We start from the raw sequence: 18,997 nt of genomic DNA, 5'->3' as shown, positions 1-18,997 counted from the left end.
ATCCATTGTATTCACCCTGCAAAAATATGAAAATTGATTAACTGTTGCGCTTGAAAGAGAAATTTCCAATTCAAAAATAGATTAAGGAGAATAACTCTTGCATGGACGATCTCTACTACAAAAATGAATCTGCAAGATCATCCTTGAGAAATGAACGTTTTACAAATGAACAATAACTTACCACTATTTGGAGGACAGTCTCCTGTGGGTTGGGGGAGCTTTGAGTCGATCATCATACCCAAGAATGTGTTGAAAACCAGAATTCACCCACAGTATCCATGCTGGTCGTAGGAGGCGACTAAAATGGACCACGGAATCTGTCCCATCAGGGCAGTTTCGGAGGGGCAAGATGAAAAACCCAAGAGACCAGACATGGGCGAAACTCCAGGCACAATTGTGGGTCAAAAGGCTGAGTCGAGGGTGGCCGGGCGCTGGGCGCCCTAGAGGCAGTTTGGCGTCCCCTCTCTCAGCGGAAGGACCTACAAAAAGGCCAGGATTGGAACTTACGTAGGTCACGAGTTTGTGGGTGGAGAGGCTAAGACTCACCACTGTTCAAAGAGGGGCGGACATTCAGGCAAAACTTCTTGGGAGAGGTTAGGCTTTTGACCCTGAAGAATTTCGGAGGGGCAAAAAGGAAAACCCAAGAGACCAGAGGTGGGTGAAAATCTAGGCACAAATGTGGGTCTAGAGGCTGAGTCGAAGGTGGCCGGGCGCACTAGAGGCAAGTTGGCGTCCTCTCTCTCAGCGGAAGGACCTACAAAAAGGCCAGGAGTGGAACTCACATAGGTCACGAGTTTGTGGGTGGAGAGGCCAAAACTCACCACTGCTCAAAGAAGGGCGGCCATTTAGGCAAAACTTCTTGGGAGAGGTGAGGCTTTTGACCGATAAATAAAAGTTTATAAATAAATAGCTTAGATAATAGCCTGTGAACATTCCAATAAATGAATCTCAATATATGAAGCTATAATGTGATATACATTTAATTTTTTATGTGAGCTTTGTATACTCTCATTTTTCATACTTTTTTAGATTTCAATAAATATTCGAATGACATAATAATCATTGTTTTCTCATTACATAAACCTTCCCTAACATATAGTATACAAATTTTATGAGTAAAAATATAATTTAATTCATAATAGTTGATTGAGCAATCAGCTGATTTGTTCGATATCGATTCAATAAATTGTCGATTGATCTGAGATCGATTGATGTATTAAATCAAAACAAAGGATTCTAACCTCAAATTATACAAGCAATCTTTTTTTATAATCTGCCAATAATAAAACAAGCCGCTTTATAATTTTATTTCTGCCAAAGAATTCTCATTATTGCTTAATTATAATTTTGCATGGTTCTCTTATTGCTTTATAGATAATATGACTTCTCTTTATCATAAAATAATATTCGATTTTATTTGAGTGGTACCTTGACTTGGCTATCTATTCTTTCAATTTCACAATTCCACTAAAGATTAGTTATTTACTTCAAAATTATTTTATGGTGCCAAGACTTGACATCATAACCTAAAATAAATTATGTCATCTCATGATTATAACACAGAATTATTAATCATTTGTATTTATTCTTTTTTGAATAAGGATTAATTTGTTCTTCAACTATGTTTCTTTATTTCAGATTCTATAAAGTAGGCCTAAATTTTCAATTAGCATAGAAACTATCACCGTATACTAGGAATATAACCAAATTTGTTGTTTTATTTTTGGTCAAATAAACTGATCAATATAGAAAAAAGTATTGGACATGAATGTAAAACAAAAAGGTTTCTTAAAATTAATTAGTAGACTAAAAATGTTTGACCTACATGTGAAATGGTATTTCATTTCCTTTAACATGCCCATTCTTGCATCCTAATGCAACACAATACATCACCATTTCTCGGTCGTATTTTTATTCAATTCTATGCATTTTACGACAAATACATCACAATATTTAAAAGAAAAGGTTGTGATCTAATACTGATAGCCCTAATACTCATTCAAATCCATTTTTTAACTTTAAAAATGAAAAATCGTACTCAAGAGTTGCAACAACCTGCTTAAATGTATGAGTATGAGAGAGAAGGGAATCCCACACGGTAGGCCTGTCTCACTCACGCCACCTTACAAACTTTTGGCTGTAGCTTAGCATTGGACAGCCTGTTCCAGTTAGTATAGAGTTCACTGGGTTGGTCACTCATCTAATGAATTGGAGTTGAAATGCAATTGGAGTGGGGGAACTGCAGCTGTGACGTAGGCTGTAGTACAATAGTTATTTGTGCAACTAGTGCGCAAAGTGACAGTTTGCTGCACCGAAAGAAACGTTTACACCCGAGCCATAGGCGAGGGCGGAATGGTTTCTTGAGTGCAGCAGAGGAACTTTGCGCACGTATTTCACATTAAGTTTTTCCTACAGTTACCATTGAATATGAAAAGTGGGTAATTATGGGTAAAATTGCCTGAAATGCATCTAATGTTTTTCTGTGTAATTTTATTATTGATAAAAACCTTAATTTATTGTCATATTGAATAAAAATGTTGTCCTTGGTTATAATATATAATAGTAATAATTTGCGCGGTGTGCTTCGTTGCACCTCTGCTCACTATAGCAGCCACAGCAGTCACTGTTACCAACTTCATTTCGATTTTGCTGCACTGTTGCTCCATATAACCTACTAAGTATTTTGCATTGCCATGTTGCAAATCTGGAGTGCAGGAAAAATTTTTCCCGCACTAGAGCGGAAAAGTGATTCTTTGTGTTCTGTAATCAGTGCAGCAATGGCCACTTTTCAACGTAACTGTAGGAAAAATAAATTGTAGAACATGTGCTCGATTCCAGCATGTCTTCAATGCATAAAATTATATGAATGCAATGCTTCGAATTTATCGGGATCAGTTTATTGGTTTATTTTTTTTATTATCGGTGTATATATTATTATAATTATCAACAGTCGAGTAGAGTAGTGTGTTAAACAATGCAGTGTTAGGCAATGTTTGCAGTGCGTTATCAGTTGATTATTATTTTGTTATAGATAGTTTGTAGTCTTTCTGTGTGCATCATTATGACTGTAATACAAATCAAACTTCACTTTATTGTGAATAATTAGTTTATGTAAATAGTTAGTTTATTCTTGACCTCTTCATAAGTTATTTTCCTGCAATGCCTGCTAGCTGTGCAGTTTGGAGTTGTTTATTATCCAGAAAAGTGTTGAAAAAGTATTCACCAAAGGTCAAATCGCAAGGCTACTGAACAATAAAAGACTGAAATAGAATGAAAGTGATATTGTTTCAGCATTAACACTTTGTTCGTTATCTAGGAGAGCATAAAACTTTCTAAGATTAAAATGAACTAACCAGGACTGATAAATATGCGCCTGATATCTATCAAAATAACTTTTCTGGTAGCAAAATTAATAGAGGACCAGGTAGGCTGAGTCCTGATACAACACGTCCTACCAAAACAATAGGTAATGCGAATAATTGCAAAATCAAGTAGTGAATAATTGTTATTTTTATTGTTGAATTAATTGTGATGTAAGTTTCAAAATACATAAGTTGAATGTGATGCCAATTGTAAAGAAACAAATTGTAAAGAAACAAGATTCAAAAAAATAAAATGATTTTGTATTCAAAATTTTGAATATTATTCAATGTCCTGAAATGACAAACTCTTTGATTGCCTTTGTAGGCACAGCTCATAAGTAAGATAAATCTATATAAGTAAATGAACAATAGCAGTAAGAATGATAATGAATGAATGAAAATAGACAGATGAATGAATAAGAATGGATGATATTACAAATTTATGATGAATATACAATTACTCAACCTGAGTATCTTGAGGATGTCGAAAGCTGTCGAAGATTGTAGGCATTTGTAAGAAATGCTCCGGCAATGGAAATCATCATCACCATACCGGCCAGAGAGTGGGAGGGTATACGTAACCCCAAAGTGGAATGCTAAATTGCACAGTCGACCAAGTGAGTGGGAGGGTATATGGAACCCCAAAGTGGATGCAATTTCGACTGTCAATAGAGACTGCAGACCTTTATCGGTAGATTCGATCGTAGGTAGAATTGTAGAACAGATTCGGTAGCAGATTGATTCGAGAGATGTAGAGAGATTGATTGAGTTTCCCAAAATCCAAACTGTGGACAGAGGAAAAGAAAATACCCTACAGTAAAAAATATGTTGACTGTAGCAACAGCGCTCTGAACTACACAGAGTTCAGAGTACAAAGAGTTTGAAAACAAGAATATGAAATAAAGATTTGTAGAAACATCAAGCAATCTTGATGATCTTGGATTTTTGCAGAAATGCAAATAATTGAATGCTCTTGAAACGTAATGTCCGAACAAAGACAAAATCGGAATAGCAACTTGACAAGTAGATCACTGAGAATTCAATGGAATCAAAATGCTAAATTGACATTTTTTAAAAAAGATTGAAATAGATGAACAATGTAAAATTGGAAAGAGCTTTAAACTAAATTCTAAAAATTGAGTTCAGAAAAGCGTGTTCAAATGGAAAGTGAGGTTACACCTACCAGAAGTTTGAGATTCAAACACAATCCGTGAAGACATACAAGTTGTTTGATTGAATTAGGCCAATATTTATCGCAAATATGCCAATGAAACATGAAAGTATTGAATATTCAGCTGGAATAAATTCAAATTCGAAAATTGAAAACAAGAGTTGGCCAATTTTTACATTTTGGAATCGAGTTGAAACAAAGAAGCAGCACACCAGCGCCACGGCAAGCCGAGTGGAGCAAAACCTACCTACAACGATTTCCGCAAGTGAGAAATGCAAGAATAAAGATACAAAACACAAATATTATTCAAAAGCAAGTGAAAAAGGACAAATTTGAAATTAATCAAATAATACTAGACAACAAATTGAAATTATTACAAAGATACAAATATTGAAAACAATGCAGACTAAATCTGCCAAACGTTGGCTATACTGGCAACGCGCTAAGTTCAAAAATCAAGGATGATGCAAATTGAGTTTTAACATAGACTGGGCCCCGTTTTGCAATTAGAAGAATTGTAAAACAAAGAAGAAAGAAAAAATATGTTAAAGAGATTTGCATCATTCGCTATCATCTAATGGCAAAGGTGCAACACTAGCAATAGAACGTTTGAAAACACCAGAATCAGTTAGAACCTGGATGACTCTAACCTTGTCATCGGAGCCAGGGAAAACCTCTGTAATACGTTCAAGCTTCCAGAGTGTTGGTGGTGTCCCAGGATCCTTCAATAGCACAAGAGTGCCAACTTGAAGATTGGGTGATGAAGAAGACCATTTATGTCTTTTCTGAAGAGTAACTAAATATTCTTCAGACCATTGTTGCCAAAATTCCTTTGTGACTTCAGCAAGTCTATTCCAACGTGCAAGAAAATTCACATGTTTGAATTTCTGCTTATGAGAAGGCAAAGCATTGAGTGGGCGCGCAATGAGAAAATGCCCAGGTGACAAAAATTGAAGATCAAGAGGGTCCTCAGACAATGGAACAATAGGTGAAGAATTCAAAATAGCTTCAACTTGTGCAGAAAGAGTACACATTTCTTCAAAATTCCAAATATGTTTGAAAGCAATAATTTTATATATACTCTTGAAATTTCTTATTCCTCTCTCCCACAGACCACCATGATGAGGAGCTCTTGGGGGAATGAAATTCCATTGAATGTGCAAAGATGCAGCTGAATTTTGAAGCATTTGTTGATTGCTAGGCAAGTTGAGGAAGTCACCTAACTCTTTGAGATCATTATTTGCACCCACAAAAGTGGTAGCATTGTCTGAATATATATTCCTTGGAATACCTCGTCTTGAGATGAAACGGGTGAGAGCAGCCAGAAAGACTGAAGTGGACAGCTCTGATACTATTTCTATATGTACAGCACGAGTTATCATGCAAATGAAAAATGCAAAATAGGCTTTACCAATGTCCATGACTTTGGACCACCAATACGGAGACTAAAAGGTCCAGCATAGTCTAGACCAACATTCATGAATGGAAAATCAATATTTACATGCACAGAGGGCAATTGACCCATCAATTGTGCAGCTTGAGTATGAGTGAAACGAAAACACTTGATACACTTTCGCAGAACATTCTTAACAGTACGCCTTGTTGATGGTATCCAGAACCGTTGTCTGATTGCAGCCATGGTTGCTTGCACACCAGCATGACACAATTTGTTATGATGATAAAAAATCAGTGCCTTGGTGAATTTGTGATTGGCAGGAAGCAATATCTGATGCTTGAAATCAAAATCAATATTAGCATTAGCTAAACGTCCTCCTACTCTTATGAGGCCATCAGAGTGAATGAACAAAGACAAAGAATGAAACTTACTGGAGGCATTCAACTCATCATTTGCACGTAAAATTTCCAACTCCTTGTGGAATGCTTCAGCTTGAATGGCCTTCAATAGATGAATTTCAGCATCTTCAATTTCATCAACTGAAAGGGCGTCAGTACGGCGATCAGCAACTTTCTGATGAATGTTATGTAAAAAACGCAGAACATAAGCAGTGACACGAATAATTTTAAAACTATTGGAAACACGTTCAGAAATAATGGATAAAGGTGAAACAACTGCAGTATTTACAAGAACTGTATTGGGAGCTAGAATAGCTACATGAGAAGAGAATGACCTCCAACTATCAGTTGGATCAGCCAACCATGGGGGACCATGCCACCAGAGTTTGTTGTTTGCTAATTCACTAGGAATCATGCCACGAGAAATTAAATCAGCTGGATTGTGAGATGATTTCACATAGTTCCAGACATACTGTGAGGTAGATTCTTGGATTTCACCTACTCTCAATGAAACAAAAATTGACTTTCTGTCAGGAGGAGACTGCAACCACTTGCAGACAATTTGAGAATCTGACCAGAGAAAAACACCTGAAATAGTCAAATCAAGAGAATTCAAAGCACTTACAACTTTGTTAATGAGTCGTGATAATACTAAGGCACCACAAAGTTCCAAATTTGGAATGGAGACAGGCTTGAGAGGTGCAACACGTGATTTTCCACAAAGAAGATGAGTTTGAACAACATTATTTTGGATGGTGCGTACATACACACAAGCTCCATAAGCAGTAGCGCTAGAATCAGAAAAACCATGAAGTTCAACTATGGAACATTGATCTTTTGATACTACACAACGTGGTATTGAAATGCTTGAAATTTTGGATAGTTCTTGTATGATCTGCAACCACTTCAGTAGCATGTCATTGGGCAGACTATCATCCCAATCAATTTTTGCAAGCCATAAATTTTGAAATAAGATTTTTGGAAGGATTATGATGGGACTAATGATTCCAAGTGGATCAAAAGTTGAAGCAATAACTGACAGAAACTCACGCTTTGTGAATGAAGTCTTTTCAGAAATTTTATCAATGTTAGAACAGATGGATAGACTATCAGAATTGGAATTCCACAGTAAACCTAGAGCTTTGGTTATTCCATTATCAGGATCTGAAATTGGTTTAACAATGGAAGTTTCTAGCAAATTGGATGGTAGTGAATTCAGTAACTCAGGGGAATTGGACATCCACTTCCTTAATTCAAAACATCCTTTATTCAAAGTGGTGAGCAATTGATGTGACAATTCCATGGCTTGTTCCAATGTAGATGCACCAGAGATTAGGTCATCAACATAAAATTTTGATGAATTGAATGATACAATGGAGAATCAGGTGTTGATTCAAGTTCAGCAAGTAAATTAAAGGTTCTAGTGCTGAGATAAGATGCACAAGCTGTCCCATAAGTAATTGTGGCCAATTGGTATTCTTGAAGAGGTTTTGAAGTATCATCTCTCCAAAAAATACGATGCAAATTACGATCAGAAGGATCTAAAAGAATTTGGCGGTACATTTTAGTTATGTCTGCGATGAAAGCAAATGGTCGCATACGAAATCGTAGGACAATGTCAAAAAGGTCTGACTGAACAACAGGACCCTTGAAGATAACATCATTGAGAGAAATTCCGGTTTATGTTTTGGCGCTAGCATCAAACACAACTCTTGTTTTGGTTGTAGTGGAGTCGGGCTTGAAGACAGTGTGATGTGGAATATAATAGACTTGTTCCTCAGGGGCTGGTGGCGGTACAGGGTGCATGTGACCTAAATCTTCATATTCCTGCATAGATCCAACATATTGAGGTTTGAGCTCAGGTTCTTTAAGAAATCTTTTTTCCAATGAATGGAAACGTTTCATAGCTTGAGTCCTTGAATGACCAAGGGTGGCAAATGAATCCTTGCGAGGTAAGGACACTTGGAAACGACCATCTTCATGCCTGATGGTATTTTCTTTGTAGTGTGCTTCAACCCTAGCACACTCAGGAGAGACAGGAATAACTGAAGAGACTTCTTCCAGCTTCCAGAAGGTTTCCAACTGATTGGAGACTTCAGCTGTGGAGACAAAATTGGTAACAAATTGATTAGATGTTTTTTGAGTGACACTGATTTAGGTAATTGACAAGAGCCAAAAACAATCCAGCCAAGTTTTGTATTTTGTAGGATTGGAACATCAGGTGACACAATAATTTGATTGCCAGTCATGATTGCGGCATAAACGTCAATACCCAATAGGATATCAATTTTCTTAGATTTATGAAAATTTGGATCTGCAAGTCGAATATTGCTTGGAATCTTGTAATAGTTAAGATCAATTGTGACACGAGGAATACATGAGGCAAATTTCTCAACAACAATACATTCTTGTTGCGTTGACCAAGTATGATCAGATGATTTTATTAATACTGAGTGAACAACTGTAGATTTGGCTTGCATACTGGACACTCCATTAATCAGATTAGTTACATGACGAGAAGGAAGAGCTAATCTATCAGCCAACTCTTGAGTGATGAGTGAACAATCACTTCCTGTGTCCATTAAAGCATACATGCAATTAATTCACCATTTGTACTAACAACCAGAACCTCTGCGGTAGGTAATACTTGAACTGATGACTTATTATCAGAAATGATGGATGAAGCAGCATGTGAAACAACTGTTGTTTCTGAATTATCAGATTGTGAACTAACTGAATTTGACGCTGAGGATGAATGGGCACTAGAAACGGTGCACTCATTCTGAGACTGAATCACATTAGAAACAACATTCTTACCTCCTGAATTGCTAGTAAAGGAATCATGTAGAACAGTGTGATGTCGCTTATCACATTTTTGGCATCTCTTTGAAGAGCAGTTGTGATTGTCAGTGTAAGGATTAAGGCAATTGAAACACAACCCTTTCCTTTTGATTGCATCATAATGTTGATTGATGGGAATCTTTGAAAAATTGACACATTTGAAAATCCCATGAGATCGATCATTGCAAAATTGACAGGATACTGATGGCTGAAAATTATTCAGAGTATTATTTTGAGCAAAAGGACGAGTATTTTGCCTAACATTGGGTGCATTTGAAGTAGCTTGAGTAAAAACTTTTGATTAGTTGGTGGATTTGAGGGGCTATGAGATGAAATAGCATCCATTACCTTACATTGATTTTCAAGAAATTCCCACAGTTTATCCATAGTAGGGATTTCATTTATTTCAATGCTTTTTCCCATTCGCGCAAGATATTAGAGTCAAGTTGAGAAGTGATTTTTTGCATGTAAAGTAAATCTTTAATTTGAACATCCAATTTGAGCGCTTCTAAAGCATTAATGTGACATTTACAGTGATCAATGAAAGCTCTAAGAGATTTGGAACAATTTTTCTTGAGTGCTGGGGGTGATTCAATACCTTTAATGTGGGTACTTGCAATTAATCTGGGGTTATTGTACCTCTGTGTAAGCAGATTCCATGCAAGCTCAAAGTTTCTATTCCCTGGAGGAATATTCTGAATGTGTGCAAGGGCTTCACCACTGAGAGCTTTGCACAAATAATACAGCTTTGTAGCTGGAGCCAAAGTTTGGTTTTCAATAACCATATTGGAAAAGGTATCACGGAATTCAAGCCATGAATCAAAGGAACCTGAAAATTCTGGTAACGGTACCATTGGTAATTGTAGACCTTGATAAATAGGCATAGTGGGTTGCAAAGCAGAGAATTGACATTATTAGCAGTCACTGAAGCAGATGGCGATTGATTTGTGTTGATTACACTATTATGATCTACAGACCCCGGTGATTTGGGAACTGGAGAGGAGTTTGGTGACTGATGTTCCATTGCTGGTGCTTGAAATGTAGCAACTTGCTGCTGTGAATAATAATTTTCAAAATTGTATTTACATTAGCATTAACATTAAAAATTTTTCTGTGACAATTTGATGTTCATTGTCATCAATGTCATCTGAATCAAATTCCAGGCTTATCTTTTCATAATGCTGCTCAAAGTTGAGCAATTTAGTTTTGACTGCTAGTAGTTTTTGAAAATCATTTTCATCATTGATTTTAAAATTGAAATATTCAGTATAAAGCCAAGATAGATTTTTAATGATGCCACTTCTCAAAGTGAGAAGGCTGTTTCGTTTGCCTTTAGGAGGCATATTGAAAATTGGAACGATACCTCAATTGAAAATGTTCGACCTCCTCTTACACTGGATGGCTACTGGTGTTGTATCCAATTGTTGGGAACAATGACATAAGTGCTTGGTTGAATGTATCAGTATGAGCAACTCCATTCAAATATTACCCTTGAACATACAGAAATAAACACTATGAATAAAAGTATAAGACAATAATCATTACACATTGATGTAAAATAATGAATAAGAATAAATGTATTTTCTAAGCATATGTCAATATGAAATATCCGGACCGGAGACGGCCAAATATAATGATAAATATGCACCTGATATCTATCAAAATAACTTTTCTGGTAGCAAAATTAATAGAGGACCAGGTAGGCTGAGTCCTGAATACAACTCATCCTACCAAAACAATAGGTAATGCGAATAATTGCAAAATCAAGTATAGACCATAGTATGTATAGATATATAGTATGTATAGACCATATTTTTCTCAAAAATAATAATATAAATCCTGATAATATATTAGCAACTATAATTGAATCAAATATTACCGACCACTTTATCACAACCATGCATATAATAATAGCAGAATAAACCTGAAAGTAATGAATTGACTAAACTAGAATAAATCGACTATGAGAATCTTTATCGATGCTTAGAGAATGAAAGATGGGATAATATACTTGATAATAATTCAGAGAACATTGATAATGGTTAATAATTTTGTAAATACTCTGACGGACCACATAAAAAAAAATTCAAAAACTTTTAAAATACCACATAAAAGGAGACCCTTAAAACAATGGATTAGTCAAGGCATTATTAATTCTATTAGAAAAAGGGACAAGATGCATAGAGAGTTGAATAAGCAACCATTCAATAATGGATTAAGGAGGAATATAAACGGTACAGAAACACTCTGAACAACGTGATAAAAAATGCAAAAATAGAATACTACAACGAAAAATTTCAATTTTATAAGGTAATATGAAGAAGACATGGGAATGCATAAAGGAGATTACAAACAATAAAATAGGGATTTTCAACCCAAAATTGAAGCTAATGTATTAAATAAGCACTTTGCAACAGTTGGCCAGTCTTATGCTAATAATTTGATACAGAATAATCGAATTGAAATCCCAGAGTCTACCTCCTGGAGACCTTTGAATAGCTTCTTCCTAAAACCAACCGATACTGCGGAAATAATAATTTATACATGAGCTGAACCAAACTCGTCTCGGGTGTGGATAACATTAGTGGAATATGTTTAAAAAAATCTCAAAATTCATTGTTTCCCTCTGGAAATCATTTTTAATAATGTTTTTTATTAGGATATTTTCCAAAGAAATTCAAGATAGCTTTAATTAAACCAATACCTAAATCCAAGGACCTTGCAAATCCTCAAAACTATAGACCTATTAGCTTATTAACCAATTTATCAAAAATTATGGAAAAAATTATAAAAGTTAGATTGATGGACTTTCTTAGGAAAAACAATTCATTTCGAGTAACCAGTATGGTTTTCAAGAAGGTAAATCCACCAAAGATGCTGTCTTACACTTGACAAATTTAATAAATAAAAGTTTTGATAGTAATAGAAAAACACTTGCTATATTTTTGGACTTGGCAAAGGCCTTTGATTCTATACCACATTCTATCCTTTTTCATAAGCTAGAGTGTTGTGGAATAAGAGGAACAACAAAAGATATATTTGCAAGCTATTTGACAGATCGAATCCAAATTTTAACAATAAATGATAAAACTGACATTCAAATATAAAAGAGTTTGGACTTCCACAAGGAACTGTTCTATCGCCGCTACTTTTTTTTGATTTATGTCAATGACTTATTGAAAATTGATATTCCTAATGGTGTCACACTATCATTTGCCGATGACACTGCTCTAATCTTCTCAGGCTTAACATGGAATGAAACATTTAACTCTGCTAATCGTGGTCTTGAAATAGTTAAATCGTGGTTGAACAGCCATATTTTAACTCTAAATGCGAGTAAAACTAAATACATATCTTTTTCCCCTAACATAAGTGGTCAGCCTCCTGATGAGCTTGAGCTGATAATACACTGTCATAACAACATCACTATTAACTGCACTTGTCCAACAATAGAAAGAGTTAAATCAATCAAATATTTAGGTGTTTCTGTGGATCAGCATATTAAATGGGACGTTCACATTCAGAATCTATGCTTCAAACTGAAATATTTAATAACAATTTTTTACAGAATAAACCAATTAAAAGACTTGAATATTTTGAGAACGATTTACTACGCTTATGCTCATTCACTTTTCCATTATAATATAGAAGTATGGGGAGCAGCGTATGACACTCATTTTAAAAAACTTTTTATAATACAAAAGCATATTATTAGAGCTGCGCTTGGAAGACCCAGACTCTATCCCAGCAGATTAATATTTGAAGAGATAGATCTACCAACGTTATGTCAAACTTATGTGACAAATTTAATTATTTTTATTAATAAAAATACACATCAATTTACCCGTCGCACAATCCCTTATAATATACGGCCAACTGTAGTAAATGCTTTCAATATTAACTTTACTTCATTAAAATCTAGTAAACACCATTTGAATATCAGAGTAATAAACTAATAAATAAAATTCCGGAAGACTTTATTAAGGATAAAATAACAAAAACCAAATTGAGATTAATAAGATCTTGGGTAAAACAGAACTATTATTTTAAATTGAGAATTGAGTTGGCTAAATCAACAATTTTTGGAATATCAATTGTATAAAAATTATTAGAACTTGACAATTTTTATATTATTTTTCTGTGTATCTATATTTTGTTTATCAAGTACTTGACTATTTGATAAAATTCAACATCCATAGATTATTTACCATATATCAACAGAATGTATCATTTGTACTGCTGTTATTAGTTAAAAAATGTATTTCTTATTTTTAGAACTCGTGGCTGGAGCTCAAGGCTTCTTCTTCCAGTCACGCCAAAAACTATTGTAATTTAATGATTTTTGTTTGTAAAAATATTTTTTGTATTTGGTAATAAATTCATATTCATATTCATATTCATATTCAAAAGTAGTGAATATTGTTATTTTTATTGTTGAATTGATTGTGATGTAATTTCAAAATACATAAGTTGAATGTGATGCCAATTGTAAAGAAACAAATTGTAAAGAAACAAGATTCAAAAAATAAAATGATTTTGTATTCAAAATTTTGAATATTATTCAATGTCCTGAAATGACAAACTCTTTGATTGCCTTTGTAGGCACAGCTCATAAGTAAGATAAATCTATATAGTAAATGAACAATAGCAGTAGAATGATAATGATGAATGAAAATAGACAGATGAATGAATAAGAATGGATGATATTACAAATTTATGATGAATATACAATTACTCAAACTGAGTATCTTGAGGATGTCGAAAGCTGTCGAAGATTGTAGGCATTTGTAAGAAATGCTCCAGCAATGGAAATCATCATCACCATACCGGCCAGAGAGTGGGAGGGTATACGTAACCCTAAAGTGGAATGCTAAATGCACAGTCGACCAAGTGAGTGGGAGGGTATATGGAACCCCAAAGTGGATGCAATTTCACTGTCAATAGAGACTGCAGACCTTTATCGGTAGATTCGATCGTAGGTAGAATTGTAGAACAGATTCGGTAGCAGATTGATTCGAGAGATGTAGAGATTGATTGAGTTTCCCAAATCCAAACTGTGGACAGAGGAAAAAATACCCTACGGTAAGAAAATATGTTGACTGTAGCAACAGCGCTCTGAACTACACAGAGTTCAGAGTACAAAGAGTTTGAAAACAAGAATATGAAATAAAGATTTGTAGAAACATCAAGCAATCTTGATGATCTTGAATTTTTGCAGAAATGCAAATAATTGAATGCTCTTGAAACGTAATGTCCGAACAAAGAATAAATCGGAATAGCAACTTGACAAGTAGATCACTGAGAATTCAATGGGTCAAAATGCTAAATGACATTTTTTAAAAAAGATTGAAATAGATGAACAATGTAAATTGGAAAGAGCTTTAAACTAAATTCTAAAAATTGAGTTCAGAAAAGCGTGTTCAAATGGAAAGTGAGGTTACACCTACCAGAAGTTTGAGATTCAAACACAATCCGTGAAGACATACATTTGTTTGATTGAATTAGGCCATATTTATCGCAAATATGCCAATGAAACATGAAAGTATTGAATATTCAGCTGGAATAAATTCAAATTCGAAAATTGAAAACAAGAGTTGGCCAATTTTTACATTTTGGAATCGAGTTGAAACAAAGAAGCAGCACACCAGCGCCACGGCAAGCCGAGTGGAGCAAAACCTACCTACAACGATTTCCGCAAGTGAGAAATGCAAGAATAAAGATACAAAACACAAATATTATTCAAAGCAAGTGAAAAAGGACAAATTTGAAATTAATCAAATAATACTAGACAACAAATTGAAATTATTACAAATACAAATATTGAAAACAATGCAGACTAAATCTGCCAAACGTTGGCTATACTGGCAACGCGCTAAGTTCAAAAATCAAGGATGATGCAAATTGAGTTTTAACATAGACTGTCAACTCTATCAATGTGGACAAGGAATATCAAATGTCTTCCAGGACTTCAAAAAGAATTTCTCACATTCATGACAGCAAAATGAAAGCTATGGAGACAATCGAGAAATTGACTATCTTGAGCTTTGGTGAATGAGTAGATTACATTAACATGTAGTGTATGACAAAAGAAGACCAAATTCTTGGACCACACTCAAAAGTTCAGGTTGTGATGGCTTGGAGTCTATGTAGGAAATGGAAGCAAATAATATTTTATTAGCAATGACCTATTCCACCCTCTAGGTTTCCTAATAATTGCGAAGTATTGCTACAACGCGGACTAGCTACAGTCGGATATGGGTCGGGGTCAGTAGCCGTACTGACAGGTGGAGTTACCGGACCTACACTTCTCCCTCTATCCTGATTCTTTACCCCTGTTTCTTTCGCGAGATTTTTACTTTCAGGGGAAGAGTGTTCGCCCATGCCGTTGCTGGCCGATTCGGCCCTCGGCCTTTGGAATACAGGGTACCTGCAAGCCCAGGACGAGGTTTTTCTATGAGGTTTAAGGTGAGAGCTATGGGGTAAAGGTATGATGGAACTATGGAGTTACTAGTAGTATTCAAGGTATAATTAAATAGGGCACGGTATAGGGTGTGAGCTATAGAGAATAGGGTGCAGGGTATGAGGTATACGGTATAGGGAACAGAGAATCAATAATAAGATTATTATTCTCTACAGCAAATAAATATCTGCTCAATAATCCGCAATCTGAGAATTGCGCTCTAGCTCTCAGCAAGCTGGACCTGCTAGCTAAATACAGTATATCAATTTCAATTATGTGGTAATTAAAGTGTAGAGGATAAGGTTTCGGGTGTCAGATTTCTGAATCGCGAGCCTGCAGCTGCAAAAGGATTTTCAGCAATTCTGAAATGCTGCTAAACAGGATTCCGCGCTAATCTGATGACTGCGCGCCGGTTATTAAGGGCCAATCTGTGACTGCCCTTAAGGGTATGGGAATCACTCTCAATCGTCCGAAACGCTTTTAAATTAATAGTCAGTATGTCGACTATTATGAGAGGATAGAAAAGATTTTTAACAGACACAGTCTGTAGAATAATATCGGGAAACAACAGTCTGTCGTTGTCAGGTAGGAAAGGATTTTTCCAGGATTTTCCACGAGGAAATATCGAGTCTGAGACTACTAATTCAGGAAAAGATTTCAATAGACTTTTCCAAGTAATTGCCAGTCTAAGGACTACCACAAGATCGATCTCTAATTTGCAACTGAGATCACGGGAAAATTCGTGAATTTTCCACAGGAAATAAATAAATAATAAATAATAAATAATAAATAAATAAACCTTTTATTGCAACTTTTACAGTATTTACCTATTGGTACATAGTAAAAATAAAATAAATTTTCATGGTTGCAAATTTTCATGGTCAGCTTCCGCTGAGGTTACTTCTTTGGTTTGCACCAAATGAAATATGAACATGATAAATAACATTCACTTTTGAAATTTAGTCTTTGTATAGCCAAACACCGCCGTACACCTTCTTCATCCTCTCCCATTCCGTCCTCTCCTGTGCTACCCTCTGCCATGTTGCTCCACCGCAGACTCTCCTAAATTCCTCGTCCCATCTGTTGGTTGGTCGTCCTCTGCTTCTCTTCAGTGTTCGTGGATACCAGTCTATTATCTTCTTTGTCCATCTGTTGTCTTTTGTTCTTGCTATATGTCCTGCCCAGTTCCATTTTCTTTCTACTATCACCGTCCTATGTCCTCAACCATTGTCTCTTTGGATATCCATATTTTCATCTTTTTATCTCTTTTAGTAACTCCCAACATGATCCGTAGCATTGCTCTCATACTAGTTCTCATTTTCCTGATAATTTTTCCTGTGAGAGTCCATGTTTCACAGACATACAACATAACTGGATTATACACATCTGAAGTAATTTTCGCTTATTTTCCATAATAACCGTGGAGGCGGAAAAGGTGATTAAATCTTTAAACATTGACCATCCCAACACAATTCTTCTTGTGATTTCTCCCCATTGACCGTCCTTTTCCAATTCTTTGCCCTAAATATATGAAGCTGTTGACATTTTCGATAATTCCTCCTTGGTTCAATCAATTACTTCATCTGCTTGACAATTGAACTCATAACCTTTGATTTTTCAAAATTTACTTTAAGGCTATTTGTTTTGTTTCTTCCATCATCTCATTTACATATCCTTAACTTCACTTGCACTTCTTCCTATAAGAACAATATCATCGGCAAATTTCAAGCAGTTCAACCTCTCCCCATTGATATCTATGCCTCTATCTTGCCAGTCTAAATTTTTGAAGGTTGTTTCTAAAATGGCATTAAATATTTTTGCAGATGGAACATCACCTTGTCTTAATCCTCTTTTCACATGTATCTCTTTAAACTCTCCTCTTACTGAACATTCTAATTTCATATTCTCATATATATATTTAAAAATTTGTAATATTCATCTTCAACACCAAGTCCAGCTAACGTATTCATATAGCGTTTTCCACAGGGAAAACCAGCAAATAATATTTGCTATCAATGAAGACAGGTTTCTAAGGATTTTAGAAAGGATTCGCGGTTCTGAAAACCCGCGACTAGGACGATCTCGAATCTGGAACTGAGATCAGGAAGGATTTTAACACAGGAAGAATTAAGAGAAAGAAAGAGAAAGGATGCAGCAGTCTACCAACTTCGACAAGGACGAACTCAGCTGTACCTGAGTTCTCTAGGAAATGATTGAATTTTCCTACTAGGAATACCGCAATCAAAACTGCTAAGAAAAGTTAAAATACTGGGCCACTCTATAGTATGAACAACTAAGCGAGGAAAATTTACAATAAATGATAATAATCTCTCTACAAGGATAAAACTTAATCGAGAAAACTTTTCTCAAAAGGACAGGATTTTCTCACAAGAATAAAAATTAATTGAGTATAACTATTCTCCAAGGACAGGGATTTCCCTACAAGAATAAAAATTCAATGGAGAAGAATTACTCTTTAAACTGAAGGCCCCTTACTACAGAGAAGAAAAATATATGGACTAACAGTCCTGACATACATTACCTGAATCGACGTGGATACTGATACGGATAATAGCGAACTGATCCTCACTTCCCGTATTATAAGTTAATTAAAACGTTGTGAAGCGACAGAGTTGAGACTTATAAATTGAGTACTCAAAAAATCTGCTATAAACCTAGCTAAATTTCCCACTCAACTATTTGTAGCACAAACTTGAGATCCCTTACAGGTTTCAAAACCAGGATAACTCGTTCACCCCCAGTGATACGGATTAGGAAAAATAACCGACAAGAAAGAAAATCCCCCAGGAAAATCCACCTTCAAATACAGTCGGCAATTCGACATACAATATTCCATTCACTAAAATACAGAATAGAATATTAACCCTCTAGTACACCACTATTAGGAGCGCCGCTCGGAACGCGCCGTACACAAACCCTTCACCGAACAACTGCTTCTCTCCCGGTCTTCTTGAAGCAGCACGGGGTCGCTGAAAATTAGGAGGCCGGGGGAAAGAGCTCCCCGACCAATGAGAGTCTGAAAAGACGATCACGCCACTGGTCATTTGACAGGTTTGACTCAGCTGCTACTGATGTTAAGGGTGCAGCTAATGATGACAATGATACTAATTGCTACACTAAATCAGGCCGGTAACAATATTTCTATTCCAGAAATTTCATGAAGAACGATACCAACCCGACTCGGTAGCCGCTTATCGTTTTGATGATACGGCTGCTGCTGATTCATAGGGTTGGCGACGATGGTGATGATGTGCATATACACACCTGCAATCTAACAAAATATATCCGGCAGTCGATCCTATTCCTATTCTAAAATAAATAAATTCGCTAAATTATACATTAGACGAC

The 18,997-nt window shown here is 35.6% G+C and overlaps 1 protein-coding gene across 1 annotated transcript; it reads right to left on the bottom strand.

The window, feature by feature from the left end:
* Positions 1-8,172: 8,172 nt before the first annotated feature.
* Positions 8,173-9,476, bottom strand: LOC120349504. Its single transcript, XM_039419858.1, has 2 exons — positions 9,145-9,476; positions 8,173-8,426 (listed from the first exon to the last, which is right to left on the bottom strand). Exons 1-2 carry the CDS (start codon positions 9,349-9,351, stop codon positions 8,229-8,231), a joined length of 405 nt encoding a protein of 134 aa, XP_039275792.1. The 5' UTR covers positions 9,352-9,476; the 3' UTR covers positions 8,173-8,228.
* Positions 9,477-18,997: the final 9,521 nt, after the last annotated feature.

This window comes from Nilaparvata lugens, chromosome 1, assembly GCF_014356525.2.
Source record: "Nilaparvata lugens isolate BPH chromosome 1, ASM1435652v1, whole genome shotgun sequence".
Lineage (NCBI taxonomy): Eukaryota > Metazoa > Arthropoda > Insecta > Hemiptera > Delphacidae > Nilaparvata > Nilaparvata lugens.
This window is presented reverse-complemented; position numbering and strand designations above follow the sequence as displayed.

Bases quoted from the DNA above. Each gene is read 5' to 3' on its own strand.
- LOC120349504 (XM_039419858.1), bottom strand. From the start codon at position 9,351: ATGATCGATCTCATGGGATTTTCAAATGTGTCAATTTTTCAAAGATTC. The intron at 8,427-9,144 runs GTAAGAATGTTG...TTGTCTCCACAG, and splicing joins CTTTACTAGCAATTCAGGAG to CTGAAGTCTCCAATCAGTTG.